Source organism: Carcharhinus amblyrhynchos, unplaced genomic scaffold (genome assembly GCF_965287045.1).
Source record: "Carcharhinus amblyrhynchos unplaced genomic scaffold, sCarAmb.v2.hapA chromosome_107, whole genome shotgun sequence".
NCBI lineage: Eukaryota > Metazoa > Chordata > Chondrichthyes > Carcharhiniformes > Carcharhinidae > Carcharhinus > Carcharhinus amblyrhynchos.
Window position 1 is genome coordinate 310,001 of NW_027649847.1, and position 17,505 is coordinate 327,505.

Consider the following 17,505-nt stretch of genomic DNA (forward strand, 5'->3'; position numbering starts at 1 on the left):
AAGGGACAATTTAGCATGGCCAATCCACCTAACCTACACATCTTTGGACACTAAGGGACAATTTAGCCTGGCCAATCCACCTAACCTACACATCTTTGGACACTAAGGGGCAATTTAGCATGGCCAATCCACCTAACCTGCACATCTTTGGACACTAAGGGACAATTTAGCATGGCCAATCCACCTAACCTACACATCTTTGGACACTAAGGGACAATTTAGCATGGCCAATCCACCTAACCTACACATCTTTGGACACTAAGGGGCAATTTAGCATGGCCAATCCACCTAACCTGCACATCTTTGGACACTAAGGGACAATTTAGCATGGCCAATCCACCTAACCTACACATCTTTGGACACTAAGGGACAATTTAGCATGGCCAATCCACCTAACCTACACATCTTTGGACACTAAGGGGCAATTTAGCATGGCCAATCCACCTAACCTGCACATCTTTGGACACTAAGGGACAATTTAGCATGGCCAATCCACCTAACCTGCACATCTTTGGATACTAAGGGACAATTTAGCATGGCCAATCCACCTAACCTGCACATCTTTGGATACTAAGGGACAATTTAGCATGGCCAATCCACCTAACCTACACATCTTTGGACACTAAGGGACAATTTAGCATGGCCAATCCACCTAACCTGCACATCTTTGGATACTAAGGGACAATTTAGCATGGCCAATCCACCTAACCTGCACATCTTTGGATACTAAGGGACAATTTAGCATGGCCAATCCACCTAACCTACACATCTTTGGACACTAAGGGACAATTTAGCATGGCCAATCCACCTAACCTGCACATCTTTGGATACTAAGGGACAATTTAGCATGGCCAATCCACCTAACCTGCACATCTTTGGATACTAAGGGACAATTTAGCATGGCCAATCCACCTAACCTACACATCTTTGGACACTAAGGGGTAATTTAACATGGCCAATCCCCCTAACCTGCACATCTTTGGATACTAAGGGACAATTTAGCCTGGCCAATCCACCCTAACCTACACATCTTTGGACACTAAGGGGTAATTTAACATGGCCAATCCACCTAACCTGCACATCTTTGGACACTAAGGGACAATTTAACATGGCCAATCCACCTAACCTGCACATCTTTGGACACTAAGGGACAATTTAACATGGCCAATCCACCTAACCTGCACATCTTTGGACACTAAGGGACAATTTAGCACGGCCAATCCACCTAACCTGCACATCTTTGGACACTAAGGGACAATTTAACATGGCTAATCCATCTAACCTGCACATCTTTGGACACTAAGGGACAATTTAGCACGGCCAATCCACCTAACCTGCACATCTTTGGACACTAAGGGACAATTTAACATGGCCAATCCACCTAACCTGCACATCTTTGGACACTAAGGGACAATTTAGCACGGCCAATCCACCTAACCTGCACATCTTTGGACACTAAGGGACAATTTAACATGGCCAATCCACCCTAACCTGCACATCTTTGGACACTAAGGGGTAATTTAGCACGGCCAATCCACCTAACCTGCACATCTTTGGACACTAAGGGACAATTTAGCATGGCCAATCCACCTAACCTGCACATCTTTGGACACTAAGGGACAATTTAACATGGCCAATCCACCCTAACCTGCACATCTTTGGACACTAAGGGACAATTTAGCACGGCCAATCCACCTAACCTGCACATCTTTGGACACTAAGGGACAATTTAGCATGGCCAATCCACCTAACCTGCACATCTTTGGACACTAAGGGACAATTTAACATGGCTAATCCATCTAACCTGCACATCTTAGGACTGTGGGAAGAAACCAGAGGAAACCCACACAGACACAGGGAGGATGTGCAAACTCCACACAGACAGTGACCCAAGGCCAGAATTGAACCCATGTCCCTGGTGCTGTGAGGCAGCAGTGCTAACCACTGTGCCACCGGTGATTTGATTTTGATTTGATTTTTATTGAACACTTCCACAAGAACAAGTATTTGGGGTGGAGAAAAGCCTGTTTGACTGACAGTTACAATGAATCTAATTGGGTAACACAGGGCCTGTTTGCTTTCTGATTGGCTGTGGGAGGCCAGTGCGCCTGACGGATGGGCCAATGGCAGTTGGAGGTCAGGAAACCACCAGGAATCTGGCCAATCCTCAGTTGGCAACCGGAATCTGAGGTAATGGATCACAGGTTTGAGGTTACAGGGCGCTACCAACTGGCTTCAATTTACCCGGATTGACGAGCAGAGTATGGCATCCTCTTATTGGAGACTGGCACAACAGGCAGGTGAGGTGCTAGAGGATGGCAGTGCCCACAGACTTACACTCCAGCAAGGCAGAAACAAAAGGAGGTTGGAACAAGACGCAGCCTGGATTTCATGTGAAGTACAGGAGGGGACGGAGTGGGGGGGGGATGCGAGAGAATTTGGCGTATGTGGGGTCGGCCATTTTGGACTGGGATGAGGAGAACGTTCTTCAATCACCATGTTGTAAATCTTTGGAATTCTCTCCCCCAGAGTGTTCTGGATGCTCCATCGCTGAATATATTTATGGGGGGGGGATAGGCAGGTTTTGGATCTGTCAGTGAATGGAGGGATAGATTTGGAGTTGGCAGGAAAGTGGAGTCAAGGCCCAAGATCAGCCATGATCTGATGGAATGGCGGAGCAGGCTCTACAGGCCGCCTGGTCTAGTCCTGCTCCTATTCCTGTGTTGTCGTTTTCTCCCCACCCTCCCAGGGCTTACCCGGCTGCGGGATCCAGCAACCTTCTTACCGAGGCCCAGCTGACAGTCCTGGGAGATTTACGGTGTGCCACGGGGCAGAAGTGAACTGCTAATGGAGCAGAAACTATACAGGCTGGAATTCTCTGGGCGTTCACGTCTCACTTCCGCTGCCAGCGAGGATGGAGAATTTGGCGCTGGACTGAATTTCCATCCACTGCAGCGGGTCTGGAGAATCCCAGTGTGAGTGGCTGGAAAATTTCTGGCCTATCTTTGGTTCTGCTGTTCAAAAAACGGTGAAAATACATGTCCCCACATGTGGCAAAATAGGAAAGAGCGAGTTATCGCAAATCCTCTGCAGAGAATCCCAAATACAATGTTCCTCTCTACCTGCAGCGGGAGTGAGAAAAAGGCCAGACCTTTGTGCCGTGATTATTTTTGCTCGCTCAATGTCTGTTGGTGGCCTATGGGTAAAGATCCGGGGTGGAATAGGCCGGGTGACTCCCGGCCACTCAAGGGTAGAATTGGCGATGGCAAGTGATACCCAGCTGGTGGATGGGTAGAGGTGTTGAAAAGATTGTCCGTGCTGTAAGCATGTCCGTACACAAGGGGGAGGCATTGCACTATCCAGCTCCTCAGCCTGTCCTATTTCAGCATCCAGCTCTCTCTCTGTGGCGGTGACTATATTGGGCAATCAAACATTGGCCTACTCACTAAATTACCAGTACAACAGGGACCTGATCGGTCATCCTCCCTAACTGGAAGACCAGGCCTCCAAATATTCTGTCCTTCAACTACCCTGATTACATGGGTCAATCAAATTTCCCGTCCCTCTGTCAGGAAAGCAGAATCCACAGTATCGCAGCCCCGTGTCTAAACCCTCCTTCACCCATCGCTCCCCTGTGCTCGCTAACCCACTCTGGCTCCCAGCTGAGTAACATCTTGCTTTTAAAATCCTCCTTTTCTAATGTCTCGCTGGTCTCAGCCCCTCCCGCTCGCTGGAATCTCTCCTCCGGCCCCCTCGATACTCTGAGGTTGCTCTTTCCCTCAATTCAGGCCTCCTCAGCATCCCTGAATTCCTTGCCCGCACCACTGGGGAGAGTGTTCTCAGCTGCCGAGGCCACAGGCTCCAGGATTCCAACTCCCAAAGGAAAACCCAGGAAAACATAGGAAATGACCCACTGGCCCAACCTGGAGTTCCATTTTAAAATAGACGAGACCAGTTTGGATCAGATTTTTTTTCCTTCTTTCCTCAACCTCTCCTTCTTTATCAAAGTCATGCCATGGGCTGGCACGGTGGCACAGTGGTTAGCACTGCTGCCTCGGAGCAGCAGGGACCTGGGTTCAATTCTGGCCTCGGGTCACTGTCTATGTGGAGTTTGCACATTCTCCCTGTGTCTGTGTGGGTTTCCTCCGGGTGCTCCGGTTTCCTCCCACAACGATGTTCAGGTTAGATGGATTGGCCATGCTAAATTGCCCCTTAGTGTCCAAAGATGTGTAGGTTAGGGTGGATTGGCCATGCTAAATTGCCCCTTGGTGTCCAAAGATGTGTAGGTTAGGTGGATTGGCCATGCTAAATTGCCCCTTAGTGTCCAAAGATGTGTAGGTTAAGTGGATTGGCCATGCTAAATTGTCCCTTAGTGTCCAAAGATGTGTGGGTTAGGGTGGATTGGCCATGCTAAATTGCCCCTTAGTGTCCAAAGATGTGTAGGTTAAGTGGATTGGCCATGCTAAATTGTCCCTTAGTGTCCAAAGATGTGTAGGTTAAGTGGATTGGCCATGCTAAATTATCCCTTAGTGTCCAAAGATGTGCAGGTTAGGTGGATTGACCATGCTAAATTGTCCCTTAGTGTCCAAAGATGTGTGGGTTAGGGTGGATTGGCCATGCTAAATTGTCCCTTAGTGTCCAAAGATGTGTGGGTTAGGGTGGATTGGCCATGCTAAATTGTCCCTTAGTGTCCAAAGATGTGTGGGTTAGGTGGATTGGCCATGCTAAATTGCCCCTTAGTGTCCAAAGATGTGTAGGTTAGGGTGGATTGGCCATGCTAAATTGTCCCTTAGTGTCCAAAGATGTGTAGGTTAGGTGGATTGGCCATGCTAAATTGCCCCTTAGTGTCCAAAGATGTGTAGGTTAGGTGGATTGGCCATGCTAAATTGTCCCTTAGTGTCCAAAGATGTGCAGGTTAGGTGGATTGGCCATGCTAAATTGTCCCTTAGTGTCCAAAGATGTGTGGGTTAGGGTGGATTGGCCATGCTAAATTGCCCCTTAGTGTCCAAAGATGTGTAGGTTAGGTGGATTGGCCATGCTAAATTGTCCCTTAGTGTCCAAAGATGTGCAGGTTAGGTGGATTGGCCATGCTAAATTGTCCCTTAGTGTCCAAAGATGTGTAGGTTAGGTGGATTGGCCATGCTAAATTGTCCCTTAGTGTCCAAAGATGTGCAGGTTAGGTGGATTGGCCATGCTAAATTGTCCCTTAGTGTCCAAAGATGTGTGGGTTAGGGTGGATTGGCCATGCTAAATTGTCCCTTAGTGTCCAAAGATGTGTGGGTTAGGGTGGATTGGCCATGCTAAATTGCCCCTTAGTGTCCGAGGATGTTGAGTTTAGAGAGATCAGTGGGCTAAATACATGGGGTTATGGGGATAGGGCAGAGGGTGGGCCTGGGTAAGATGTTCTGTTGGAGAGTTGGTGCAGACCCGATGGGCTGAATCACCTCTTTCTGCACTGTAGGGAGCGTATGGTTCTCTGTAAACCTACCTGACCTTACGTGGCCTCTCAAACAAAGGCCAGGGTCAGAGGCAACAAGCAGGAAAACCCCACTGCCCTGAATTCATACAGGCTCTTGTTTCTCACCTGGCAAAGCCAACACCTCGGCTGGTGCCATTGGCATCCCGCAGTATCCTGGTGGAGATAACTTGACCAAAAGGTTTGAGCATGTTCTGGAGTTCTTGCTCGTCCATGGTGAGGGGCAGGTTGGAGATGTATAGGTTCGTTGGGTCCTGCTCTTGTTGCTGCAGAGGCAAAACAACAACCCGGTTACAGCCCTGTTAATGCACTGGCTGCCATCTTAGTGTCCCATCACCCACCTTGCCCCTCCCCCCACCACCAAGCCCACTCCTGTCAAGTACTCCCACTTGCTGGCCTGAAGGTCAACATCATCCTGGGGTCTCGGGTACTTTCTGCTTCCTCATCCAAATAGCCCATCTTCACCCGTGAGCCTCAGTAAAGGGTTGGTGACCTTGTTTTCCTGCCAGTGAGGCCCACAGGCGGAGCTGAGCCTGCAGATTGCCATGGCAACGGGACCTTCCTGTGGGCTCAAACACCCCGCAAACAGTCAATTATAGTTTTCCAACTGAGCTCGTTAGGCCAGCTGTTTTCTCTGAAACCTTCGCCATCCACGAGGTTGGACTCGAAGGTCAGGGACGACAAATGAAAGGAAAACTAAGCCGGAGGAGGGAGAGACGAACAAGATTCCTGGGAAGTTTGGGTGAAGCCAAACAGTTGGCTCCTGCTGCTGAGGGCACCCCACCCTCCGCAAGAGGCAGTGTTTCACTTCACCAACGTCTGAGACTTTTGTGTGGCTACAGGTGCACCATAGAAAGTATTCTTTCTGGTTGTATCACAGCTTGGTATGGGCTCCTGCTCTGCCCAAGACTGCAAGGAACTACAAAGGGTCGTGAACGTAGCCCAATCCATCACACAAACCAGCCTCCCATCCATTGACTCTGTCTACACTTCCCACTGCCTCGGGAAACCAGCCAGTATAATTAAGGACCCCACGCACCCCGGACATTCTCTCTTCCACCTTCTTCCATCGGGAAAAAGATACAAAAGTCTGAGGTCCCGTACCAACCGACTCAAGAACAACTTCTTCCCTGCTGCTGTCAGACTTTTGAATGGACTTACTCCACATTAGTTGATCTTTCTCTGCACCCTAGCTATGACTGTAACACTACATTCAGCACTCTCTCCTTTTCTTCTCTATGAACAGTATGCTTTGTCTGTGTAGCGCACAAGAAACAATACTTTTCACTGTATCCCAATACTGTGACAGTAATAAATCAAATCAAATATTAAGTTGATATTTCGCTACACCATAGCTCTGACTGTAACACTACACTCTGCACCCTCTCCTTTCTTTCTCCCTTATGTACTTTATGAACAGCATGCTTTGTCTGCATAGTGCACAAGAAACAATACTTTTCACTGCATCCCAATACATGTGACAATAATAAATCAAATCTAATCAAAGACTCTCTTGCAGCCTTATCCCACCCTCACTTGAGAACCATACACACACACACATTTCCCCAGCACAAATCACTGGGTAGTAATCAGGAATATTGTTCCCTATTTCAGAGGCCAGGAGCAGCACCAGTGACTTGGCGGAGAAAGTTGGAGGCCTGAATCCAACCGGGGATGTTTTCAGTCCATGTGTCTGGCTTCCTAACCCTAATGCACACTGACTAACTGAGCCGCACCCGCCCCACCCCCTCATCCTCATACCCTTCATAACCGTCGCCCCCCCCACCAAGCTGATAAATGCTATTCCACTGTGACCGGAAGTAAAGGTAGAACCATTAGCACGGCGCGTTCCATTTCAATAGGTGTGTTTCTGTTCACGGTGGGGGAAGGGTGAGGAGGCAGCAGGGGTGGGGAGGGGTCGCTTGTCTACCAAACTGAAACCAAACAACATCCACTAACGTCTTCAGGAATCCCGCAAACGGCAATGTTTTGGCCGTGATTTAGGATGTCCTCTTCATGTATTTACTGTATCTACCTACTCTGCACTTGGCAAAGAAACCATATTTGCTCAGTTATTTACTCCAGCCCTGTGACATTTGCATGCCCTGCCTTCTATAAGCCAGCTCGCACTCATTACAGGCCCGTTACAAACCATCACGCACCCCCTCCACGCCCGTTACAGGGCCCTGACATACTCATTGCACATTTAGGTTTTCTTCTGAAGAAAAGAAAAATGACATGCTGTCAAAGTTTTGTGCCTAGCACTCATCAGATTCGCAAGAATGTCAAATCACAATCACAATTTATACTTCAGGGGAAAACAGTTGGCAAGTCAACCCTTTGACATTCTTGCATCTGTCCTGATGAGTGCAAGAGGAAAAGCTTCAACAGCACCTCTCTTTTTCAGAGCAATGCTCCCAAGTTCAGTCCTACCAAACGACTATGTTTAAGATTTATCAGCCAGGATTTTAGGGTTCCGCCACGGTGTCTCTCTCTCTGGGTGCCATTTAAATTGCCGTTTACTTCAATGAGACTGTAATATCTCACTGGACATGAGGGGCCATAGAATCCTGGCCATTATATACAAAATTTGCATGTTATGGGGTTATTCTGTGTATGCGTATTACATCACTGAGATAAACCCATTAAAAGTAATACATTGGTAATGAAGTGGTTTGGGACGTCTGGGAGGTGGGGCTGTGACAAGCACACATTTCCATTATTAGTCCACACTAGTGGCTAATCACTTTACCCTCCCATCAAAAACCATCCCTCTAATCCCCCAACTCTCCCATTGAAGGCCATCCCTCTAATCCCCTAACTCTCCCAAAGGTTATCCCTCTAATCCCCTAATTCTCCCATCGAAGACCATCCCTCTAATCCCCTAACTCTCCCATCAAACACCATCCTTCTAATCCCTTAACTCATCATTCGAAGACCATCCCTCTAATCCCCTAAATCTTCATTCGAAGACCAAGTCCCCTAACCTTCCTATCGAAACCCATTCCCCTCGGCATCCATGATCACCCATCCAACACTCCTATTTATAACACAGATCTATTTGAAGGAAGCAGTATGTATGACCTTGAGGACGTCACAGTGGTTAGCACTGCTGCTCCACAACCCCAAGGACCCGGGTTCGATTCCCGGCCTTGGGTCACTGTCTGCGCGGAGTCTGCACGTTCTCCCCGTGTCTACATGGATTTCCTCCGGGTGCTCCAGTTTCCCCCCACAGTCCAAAGATGAGCAGGTTAGGTGGATTGGCCATGTTAAATTGCCCCTTAGTGTCCAAAGATGTGTAGGTTAGGTGGATTGGCCATGCTAAATTGTCCCTTAGTGTCCAAAGATGTGTAGGTTAGTTGGATTGGCCATGTTAAATTGCCCCTTAGTGTCCAAAGATGTGTAGGTTAGGTGGATTGGCCATGCTAAATTGTCCCTTAGTGTCCAAAGATGTGTAGGTTAGGTGGATTGGCCATGCTAAATTGTCCCTTAACATCAGGAGACTAGCTAGGGTAAATTGTGGGGTTACAGGGATAGGGCCTGGGATTGTGGTTGGTGCAGACTCGATGGGCCGAATGGTCTCTTCCTGTGCTGGAGATTCAATGACCTTCTACATGTTGGCTCTGGTATCACGGGTATTCCCTGGTTACTTTTCTGGGTGGTATTAAGCCCTGGCAGAGAGGCAACCAGCCACGCACAAGATTGAGTGTGGGCACTGGCTTGCAGGGCATAAGAGGGCAAGAGCTGTAATGTCCTTAAATACTCTTTTAAAAAAAAAAGTATTTAAAAAGAAAATCCCACGCGGATGACCGGAAAGATTCAGATCTCAGCTTCCCGGCAACCAGGAAGAAAAAACGTCCTGTCAGTTTGTGGTATCAGAGGCAGCCATTTTTAATTGTGCCTGGGACACACTAATCTGATTGGGCAATAAAAGAGTTAACGGTTTCTTGACACGGCATTTCCTGGAACACATTGCTCGGGGGTGGGGAGGTTGCAGGGGCTGAGAGAGAGAGAGAGAGAGAGGAGGGAGTGGGAGGGAAGAAATCGCTTGGTTAAAGCCTGAGCTAATGTTTCCCCGCTGGCCACAGCAGGGACACTTCCCAGCTGCTCCGAGTGACAGCTTCATCCTCGTGCACGCAACCCGTGGCGAATGCTTGATTAACAATTCTTGGAAAAGGAAAGGATCTTTGCCTCCTGTTCCAAGAATCCAGGAAGGCAGCCATTTGAGACTTCAAACACCGAGATTTTAACTATGCAAAAGAAAGGTCTGGCTTGTTTCGAAGTGCCCGGGGGTTAACGCCCTTTCAACTCTGACCCCCCCCCCCTTGCCCCTCATTCACCCTCCACCCCCCCACTCTCTCTGCATTCCTTTGCCTTGTTCTTTTACCTCTTCAGACATAGAAATATAGCTTGTTAGTAGCTTTTGTCTGCTTTTACTCAGGCCCATGTTAGAACCGTGACTGTTGGATTGTTGGCTTGGGATTGGAGTCTACCAGATGTCCCGACTGCGTTTGGGTGCTGCATTGTCAATTTTCTTTCTTAATCTTCTCTTTAACATCCCCCCCCTGCCACCATCCCCGCAAGGGGAATCAAATTCTATCTCTTTTACCCCCAATATCACGTGCAAACACTGAACGGTGAACTGCTGGGGTGGCAAACTTGGCAGATTTTGAGACTTCCTGGCGCAGACGGGCATTTGGCACCAGCCTTTGTTTGTTTATTATTTTAGAGTTTATTTATTTATTAGTGTCACACATCCGCGTACATTAACACCGCAATGCTGAAGGAGAATTTAGCACGGCCAATGCACCCGAACAGGCATGCCTTTCGGAGCATGGGAGGAAACCCACGCAGACACGGGGAGAATGTGCAAACTCCGCACGCAGACAGTGACCCCTGCCGGGAATTGAACCCGTGTCCCTGGCTCCGTGAGGCAGCAGTGCTAACCACTGCGCCATCTTGTCTAGAGCGGTCAAGTCTTCTTCCTTTCTTGGCCAAACAGGGGCACCAATTTTTGGTAGATGACAGTTCAGAGTAGCGTTCGGTCAAATTTCACCTGACTGAAGAAATCTGCAGCAACGAGCCTGGCCTCAAATAGAGATGATTGGGTCACTTCCCCCCAATGGTATCCGGGCCACTGGTTGACGCCGGGGAGAGTTGGGGGTGGGGGGGCAGGGCGGGGGGGTTAATATTCACTCTGTGGTCAAATATTAGCCTCACCTCTCGCTCCAGTGAATCCGATTCGAAAGGCAAGGGTACATGATGGAGGTGAAAATAGCCCGCCAATCGACACTCGCTCTTCCCGGGGGAAAAACGGCAGGGTGAAACAGCGCCGTGGGACTCGCCAGCTCAACCTCTGAAAGACACCAGATGTGTCCCTCGCTGCTGCAGAGTCCATGCAGGCCCGAGGGAGGATTCTGGGGGAAATGCAATCCCACAACTCCCCTCCGAGGCGAAAGGCTGCCAGGAGGCGTCTGATCTCTGCCAGAGGAAACAGCGATGGATGTGACACAAACCCTCTGCTGCAATGAGCCACCTGAACAAACACACAGGCGGGCTGGACTCGGAGATTAAGAATTGCCTGGCGGAAGGGTATCCGTCTCTGTGTTGCCACTATCAACCCTTCCCCACCACCCCCCCCACCCCCCACGCCAGCCGATTTCCCATCTGTTCACTTCAAGCAGGTGGAAAATCTCCCTCTGGATAATTCCTGAACAGAATCAGCTCCAATTACTGAAGAGATCAGGAATTCAGCACAAAGTGTTTGACTGTCGGCCTCCAGTGCACATTTTCTCATGCCGTCTTGTGGGGAGACTGAGGCGGGGGCAGATTTTTAAACTAACCCACCGTTAAAAATTCCAAGATATGTGGGCACCACTGGCTGAGCCAGCATTTCTTGCTCGTCCCTGGTTGCCCAAGGGTCAACCACATTGACTCCCCCACATTGTGTGGCATGGCAGTTGGCACTGCTGCCTCACAGCGCCAGGGACCTGGGTTCGATTCCCGGCTTGGGTCACTGTCTGTGTGGAGTCTGCACATTCTCTGTGTGGGTTTCCTCCTGGTGCTCCGGTTTCCTCCCACAATCCAAAAGACGTGCGGGTTAGGGTGCATTGGGCCGTGCTAAATTCTCCCTCAGTGTATCCAAACAGGAGTGTGGCGACTAGGGGACTTTCACAGTAACTTCATTGCAGTGGGTAAGCCTACTTGTGACTAATAAATAAACTTTGTTTTTTGCATTGCTGTGGCCAAAAGAGAAAATGCTGGAAAATCCCGGCAGGTCTGGCAGCATCTGGAGAAAAGAGCTGACGTTGAGAGACCAGGTGACCCTTTGTCATGTGGACTCTCCTCCCCCACTCTGTGCCAACCAATGGCCTAGAGGCGTGAGGGGGATTTCACCCAATCACCTCCATTCTAGGTCAGACTTGTGGTTACAGATTTCCTCAGCCTTGGCGGGATTTGATCGAACGTCACTCTCGATAGTAATCTGGACTTGAAACGTCAGCTCTTTTCTCTCCTTACAGATGCTGCCAGACCTGCTGAGATTTTCCAGCATTTTCCCTTTTGGTTTCAGATTCCAGCATCCGTGGTCATTAATTTTAATCCTTTTTTTTTTAAACGTTGCTGTGGGAATGGAGTCACATGTAGGCCCGACCGGGTAAAGATGGCAGATTTCCTTCCCTAAAGGGCACAAGGAGGGGGGGCGGATCAGCATTACTGAGACTTGCTTTACAATTCCAAGTTTTGTTAAATTCAACCAGCTGCTTTTTTTTTAAGAAAAGCAAAGATTTTTTTATTCGTGTCACAAGTAAGGCTTACATTAACACTGCAATGAAGTTACTGTGAAAATTCCCCCAGTCGCCCCACACAGCGCCTGTTCAGGTCAATCCACCTAACCAGCACGTCTTTGAGACTGTGGGTTGAAACCCACACAGACACGGGGAGAATGTGCAGACTCCACACAGACAGTGACCCAAGCTGGAGAATCGAACCCAGGTCCCCGGCGCTGAGAGGCAGCAGTGCTAACCACTGTGCCACCGGGCCAGGACTTGAACCTACGTTGCAAGGACATCAGCCTGGGCCTTTGGATTATTTGCAATCCAGTGGGAAATGGGTGGGTGTGTTCGGGCCCATCTTACCCCCACTCTCTCCCTGCCCTGCCTGATTGTTTGGTTTCATCAGGGGAACTCGATAGGGTGACCACAATTCCTCTCCCTATTATTTTAGTCAAGGGGGGGGGGCATGGGATTTTCCAGTCTTGTTAACTGAAGTTAACAGTGGACTTGGGAGACACCACAGTCGATGCTATACTTCGACTAGAGATGTCTGCTGGGATGTCCTACAAAATGGCAGCCCCGGGATTCCTGGGTGAGGGAGGAAATTCCAGGCCCGAGATCTTTGGATGGGCTGAATGGCCTCTCCTCATTGCAAAACCAGGGGGCGGGCTTTCCCTCCAAATATCTGCCACCTAAAGTCAATGGACGTTTGGCTGCCTCTCCAGAGTTCAGCCTGACTGGAAAATCCCAGCCTTGACGTTGCTGTGAGGTGTCCAGATATTTGCCTGAGAAATCCACCCCAGTGTTGGTGGGTTCCCTCACCTCTGAGCAAAACTACTTTTGAGGCCTGGAGTAGTGGCACTGCAGTTCAGGCCAACCGTTCAAGTGCATCGGTGATCATTAATAAAAGGACAGCAAAATGACTGGTTCTGGTCGAATTTTGGAATGGATGAATGTGGGACTCACAACCACAAGGAGTGGTAGAGACAAATAATATCAATGCATTTGAAGGGAACTTGGAATTCTAATGATAGAATTAGAAGGAGGATGGGAGGATCTGATACCAGTATGGACTGGTTGGGCAGAATGGCCTGTTTCTGGGCCGCATATTCCATCTGCAAGATAGAATCCTAAAATGCAGGAGGCCATTCGGCCCATTGGGTCTGCACCAACCACAATCCCAACCAGCCCCTATCCCCACAGACCCACACATTTACCCTACTAGTCCCCCTGACACTAAAGGGCAATTTAGCATGGCCAATCCACCCAACCTGCATATCTTTCGGACTGTGGGAGGAAAGCGGAGCACCCAGAGGAAACCCACGCAGACACAGGGAGAACATGCAGACTCCACACAGACAGTGACCCAAGCCGGGAATCGAACCCGGATCCCTGGCGCTGTGAGGCAGCCGTGCTAACCACTGTGCCACCCTTCGTATACACCATCTTTGTACATTACCTAGAAATGTAAACCTAACAACAAAAGTGGCAATTTTCCAGCCATTTTTGCCAGTGAGATTTTCCAGTCCTGCCAACGGCGACCCTACCCAGCATGCCTTTCCCAGCGGCTGGGGTTACGTACAACAGGAAGCCCTGTTGACAACAGTGGGACTGGAAAATCCCACCACCAGCTAATGGCGGGCTGCCTCCCGCTGCTGTGAAACACTGCCGGGGCTCCGCAGTGAGCCATTGCTCAAACTCCTGCCTCTGTGAGTTGCTAACTCCACCATGGCCCTCACGCCGGTGTTGGCCGAAAATCAAAGTGGGACTGTCAGCTGGGCAGAAAGTGGCACTGCCACCTGATTGGGCAAAAGTTGTCCATGTTGTGGCAAGGCCCCGTTGTCTCGGCAGAAGGAAAATCCCGACAAAAACAAACGTTTGGGATGTGAGGGATTTCTCAGGCATTTTAAAGAATGCAAAGTGACCTCAGTGAAACAGATCAGCCGGAATTTTCCTGTGGCGGGATTTTCCAGTCCCGCTGCAGCGAGCGGAGATTTGGCTGAACATCAAATTCTACATGCTCACTTGCTGTGGCGGCCGGGCGTGAATTCCGGGCATAAAATTCTGAGTGGGTTTGACATTGTCAACATCTCAGGATGAGGGGGCGGCCATTTTGGACTGACTCGAGGAGAAAATTCTTCACTCAAAGGGTTGTAAATCTTTGAAATTCTCTCCCTTGAAGGGTAGCGGACCACGATCAATGGACTGTCGAACATTGGAGGGGCCTGTTCTTTAAAACAGGAATTATTCCCGAACTGAACAAGGCCCAGGTTCGTTTCAGAGAGAAGTCCAAATGTGTCAGGCTGTAAAAAGGCGGGAGTCCAAACTGAACCCAGCAGGCAAAGGCCTGACAAAGTGTAGCCGTCCACACCACTCGCCAGAAGTGACTGAGATGATTTACAGCGGAGAACTGTCCTCCTCTGAAAAAAAAAAGCCTTTCTCAACAGGCCGGCCTGAATGGGCCCAAAGAATCGGTTTGATAGGAGCGACAAGCATTCCATTTAGCTGAGGGCATGCAGACAAGAGAGAGACAAGAAGAGCAATTGATGTTTGTCTTTGCGGGACAAAGCAGTGGGAAAAACCCCTCGCCAGTTCTCAGCATCTGGCACCAGACCAGACGCCTGAGAGTGGAACAATTAGCGAGTGTCAACGGGCCAGCTTTGTGAGACTCTCGCCCGCAGAATGAGGAATGACAGCTGCTTTTGTGTTATACCGTGTCAATGAGCTAACCAAAAAAGCTGGTCACTTTTCCACTTCCACAATCACCCCCCCGCCCTCTTCCCCCAACGCCACAAGCAAGAGCCACACACCAAGACACAGTGACCATGAGCTAATCCTATTAAATAAACCCTTCCAGAGAAGGAAACTAAAAGGACATCTTTGGGCCCCGTGTTGCTGTCTGTCTCTCTCTCTCTCCAGCTTCCTGGCAGCGAATGCAGCACATTCCATTCGCGTTTATGTTACACACTCCCTGTGGGGATCAGACAAAGAGGCTTTGTAAAGGTAAGAGAGAAAGCAGCTTCTTAAAGTCAGCCTGCTCAAAAACCACAACAAAACATCAAACCAGCACGCATCGAGAACGGCACTTATCCATCAACCCGACACATCTCTCTGCAACATCTCACAGTGCTGGAATAGATGTACGCTGGCAAAGACACAAGTCCCACAAAATGACAGGAATGGTTTTAACTTCTGTGCTCGCAGGATGGGGGAGTCAGTGGCTAGACCAGCATTTCTGGCAATTCTTCATCCCCTCTTTGAGAAGGTGGTGGTGAGCCGCCTTCTTGAATCTGTTGTAGGTGCACCCACCGTGCTGTTAGGAAGGGTGTTCCAGGATTGTTATTGGACATCAGTCAGTCCATGTGGTGTAGGTACACCCACAGTGCTGTTAGGGAGGGAGTTCCAGGATTGTTATTGGACATCAGTCAGTCCATGTGGTGTAGGTACACCCACAGTGCTGTTAGGGAGGGAGTTCCAGGATTGTTATTGGACATCAGTCAGTCCATGTGGTGTAGGTACACCTACAGTGCTGTTAGGGAGGGAATTCCAGGATTGTTACTGGACATCAGTCAGTCCATGTGGTGTAGGTACACCCACAGTGCTGTTAGGGAGGGAGTTCCAGGATTGTTATTGGATATCAGTCAGTCCATGTGGTGTAGGTACATCCACAGTGCTGTTAGGGAGGGAGTTCCAGGATTGTTATTGGATATCAGTCAGTCCATGTGGTGTAGGTACACCCACAGTGCTGTTAGGGAGGGAGTTCCAGGATTGTTATTGGACATCAGTCAGTCCATGTGGTGTAGGTACACCCACAGTGCTGTTAGGGAGGGAGTTCCAGGATTGTTATTGGATATCAGTCAGTCCATGTGGTGTAGGTACATCCACAGTGCTGTTAGGGAGGGAGTTCCAGGATTTTGACCCAGTGACAGTGAAGGAACGGCCGATATATTTCCAAGTCAGGATGGTGAGTGGTTTGGAGGGGAACTTGCAGGTGGTGGTGTTCCCAGGTATCTGCTACCCTTGTCCTTCTAGATGGAAGTGGTGGTGGGTTTGGAAGGTGCTGTCTAAGGAGCCTCGGTGAGTTGCTGCAGTGCATCTTGTAGATGGTACACACGGCTGCTACTGAGCGTCGGTGGTGGAGGGAGTGAATGTTTAAGGTGTTGGATGGGGGGCCAATCAAGTGGGGATACTTTGTCCTGGATGGTGTCCAGCCCTTGGGAGCGGCACCCAACCAGGCAAGTGAGAATGGTGCTGTGGGATAGTCAACCTCCTTTTGGAGTAGTGGGGAGACAGGCAGGGCCCTGGTTTAACTTCTCAGGGACTGGGAGTGTGAGCCTGGATGGGGTGTCCCGCAGAGGGGCCTTTCCTCAGAGGTTTGTGACAGAGTGCACTGCTGGCCGGACCCATTTGCTCTTCATGATGTCAACCTTGCCCAGCTGATTTCTTTTGGGGTAAGGCGGGGGCTGATGTGGGGGGGGGGGTGCAAACAGGGGCACAAGATCACCATTGCTACTACGAGGAAGGGCACCTTACTGGGCTGCCATCTTGCTTTCCAAATGGTACAGCCAATGGGTGCTCCAATGCAGGGATAGCTATGTGAGCCGTGGTCTGACCTCTGACCATTGAACTCTAGGTAGGGTGGGAGTGGGGGTAAGACGAACGACTCCACCCCCTCCATTCCAACCCGTCATGTTTTGAGCTGCACAAGGCCTTCTGTCTGCCAATCCCAATTTCCTGACCTTGGGAAGCCAGGAATGCAGCCTACCATTCCCTCCCCTGGATGACCCAGGATGGGCTGGGATGAGATGGGAAATTTGTGAGCACTTCCTTTACAAACACAGAAACTAGAAGTGGGAGGAGGCCATTCGGCCCTTTGAGCCTGCTCCACCATTCATTATGATCATGGCTGATCATCAAATTCAATATCCTGACCGCCACCACCCCCCCGCACCCCATCACTTGATACCTTTAGCCCCAAGAGTGATATCTAATTTCTTCTTGAAATCACACAACGTTTTGGCCTCAACTACTTTCTGTGGGAGTGAATCCCACACATTCCCCACCCTCTGGGTGAAGAAATTTCTCCTCACCTCAGTCCTAAAAGGTTTACCCCTTATCCTCAAACTATGACCCCTAGTTCTGGACTCCCCCCACCATCGGGAACATTCTTTCTGAATCTACCCTGTCTAATCCTGTTAGAATTTTATAAGAACATAAGAAATAGGAGCAGGAGTAGGCCATCTAGCCCTTCGAGCC

At 49.6% G+C, this 17,505-nt stretch overlaps 1 protein-coding gene across 5 annotated transcripts in view; it reads right to left on the reverse strand.

Moving 5' to 3' along the window:
- rbms2b (RNA binding motif, single stranded interacting protein 2b) overlaps positions 1-17,505 on the reverse strand; it is a 210,182-nt gene that overhangs the window by 22,749 nt on the left and 169,928 nt on the right. For all 5 annotated transcript variants that reach the window (XM_080182981.1, XM_080182984.1, XM_080182982.1 and 2 more), the window contains exon 5: positions 5,585-5,742. In XM_080182981.1, coding sequence (XP_080039107.1) covers positions 5,585-5,742 — 158 coding nt within the window. The remainder of the gene's footprint in view (positions 1-5,584; positions 5,743-17,505) is intronic.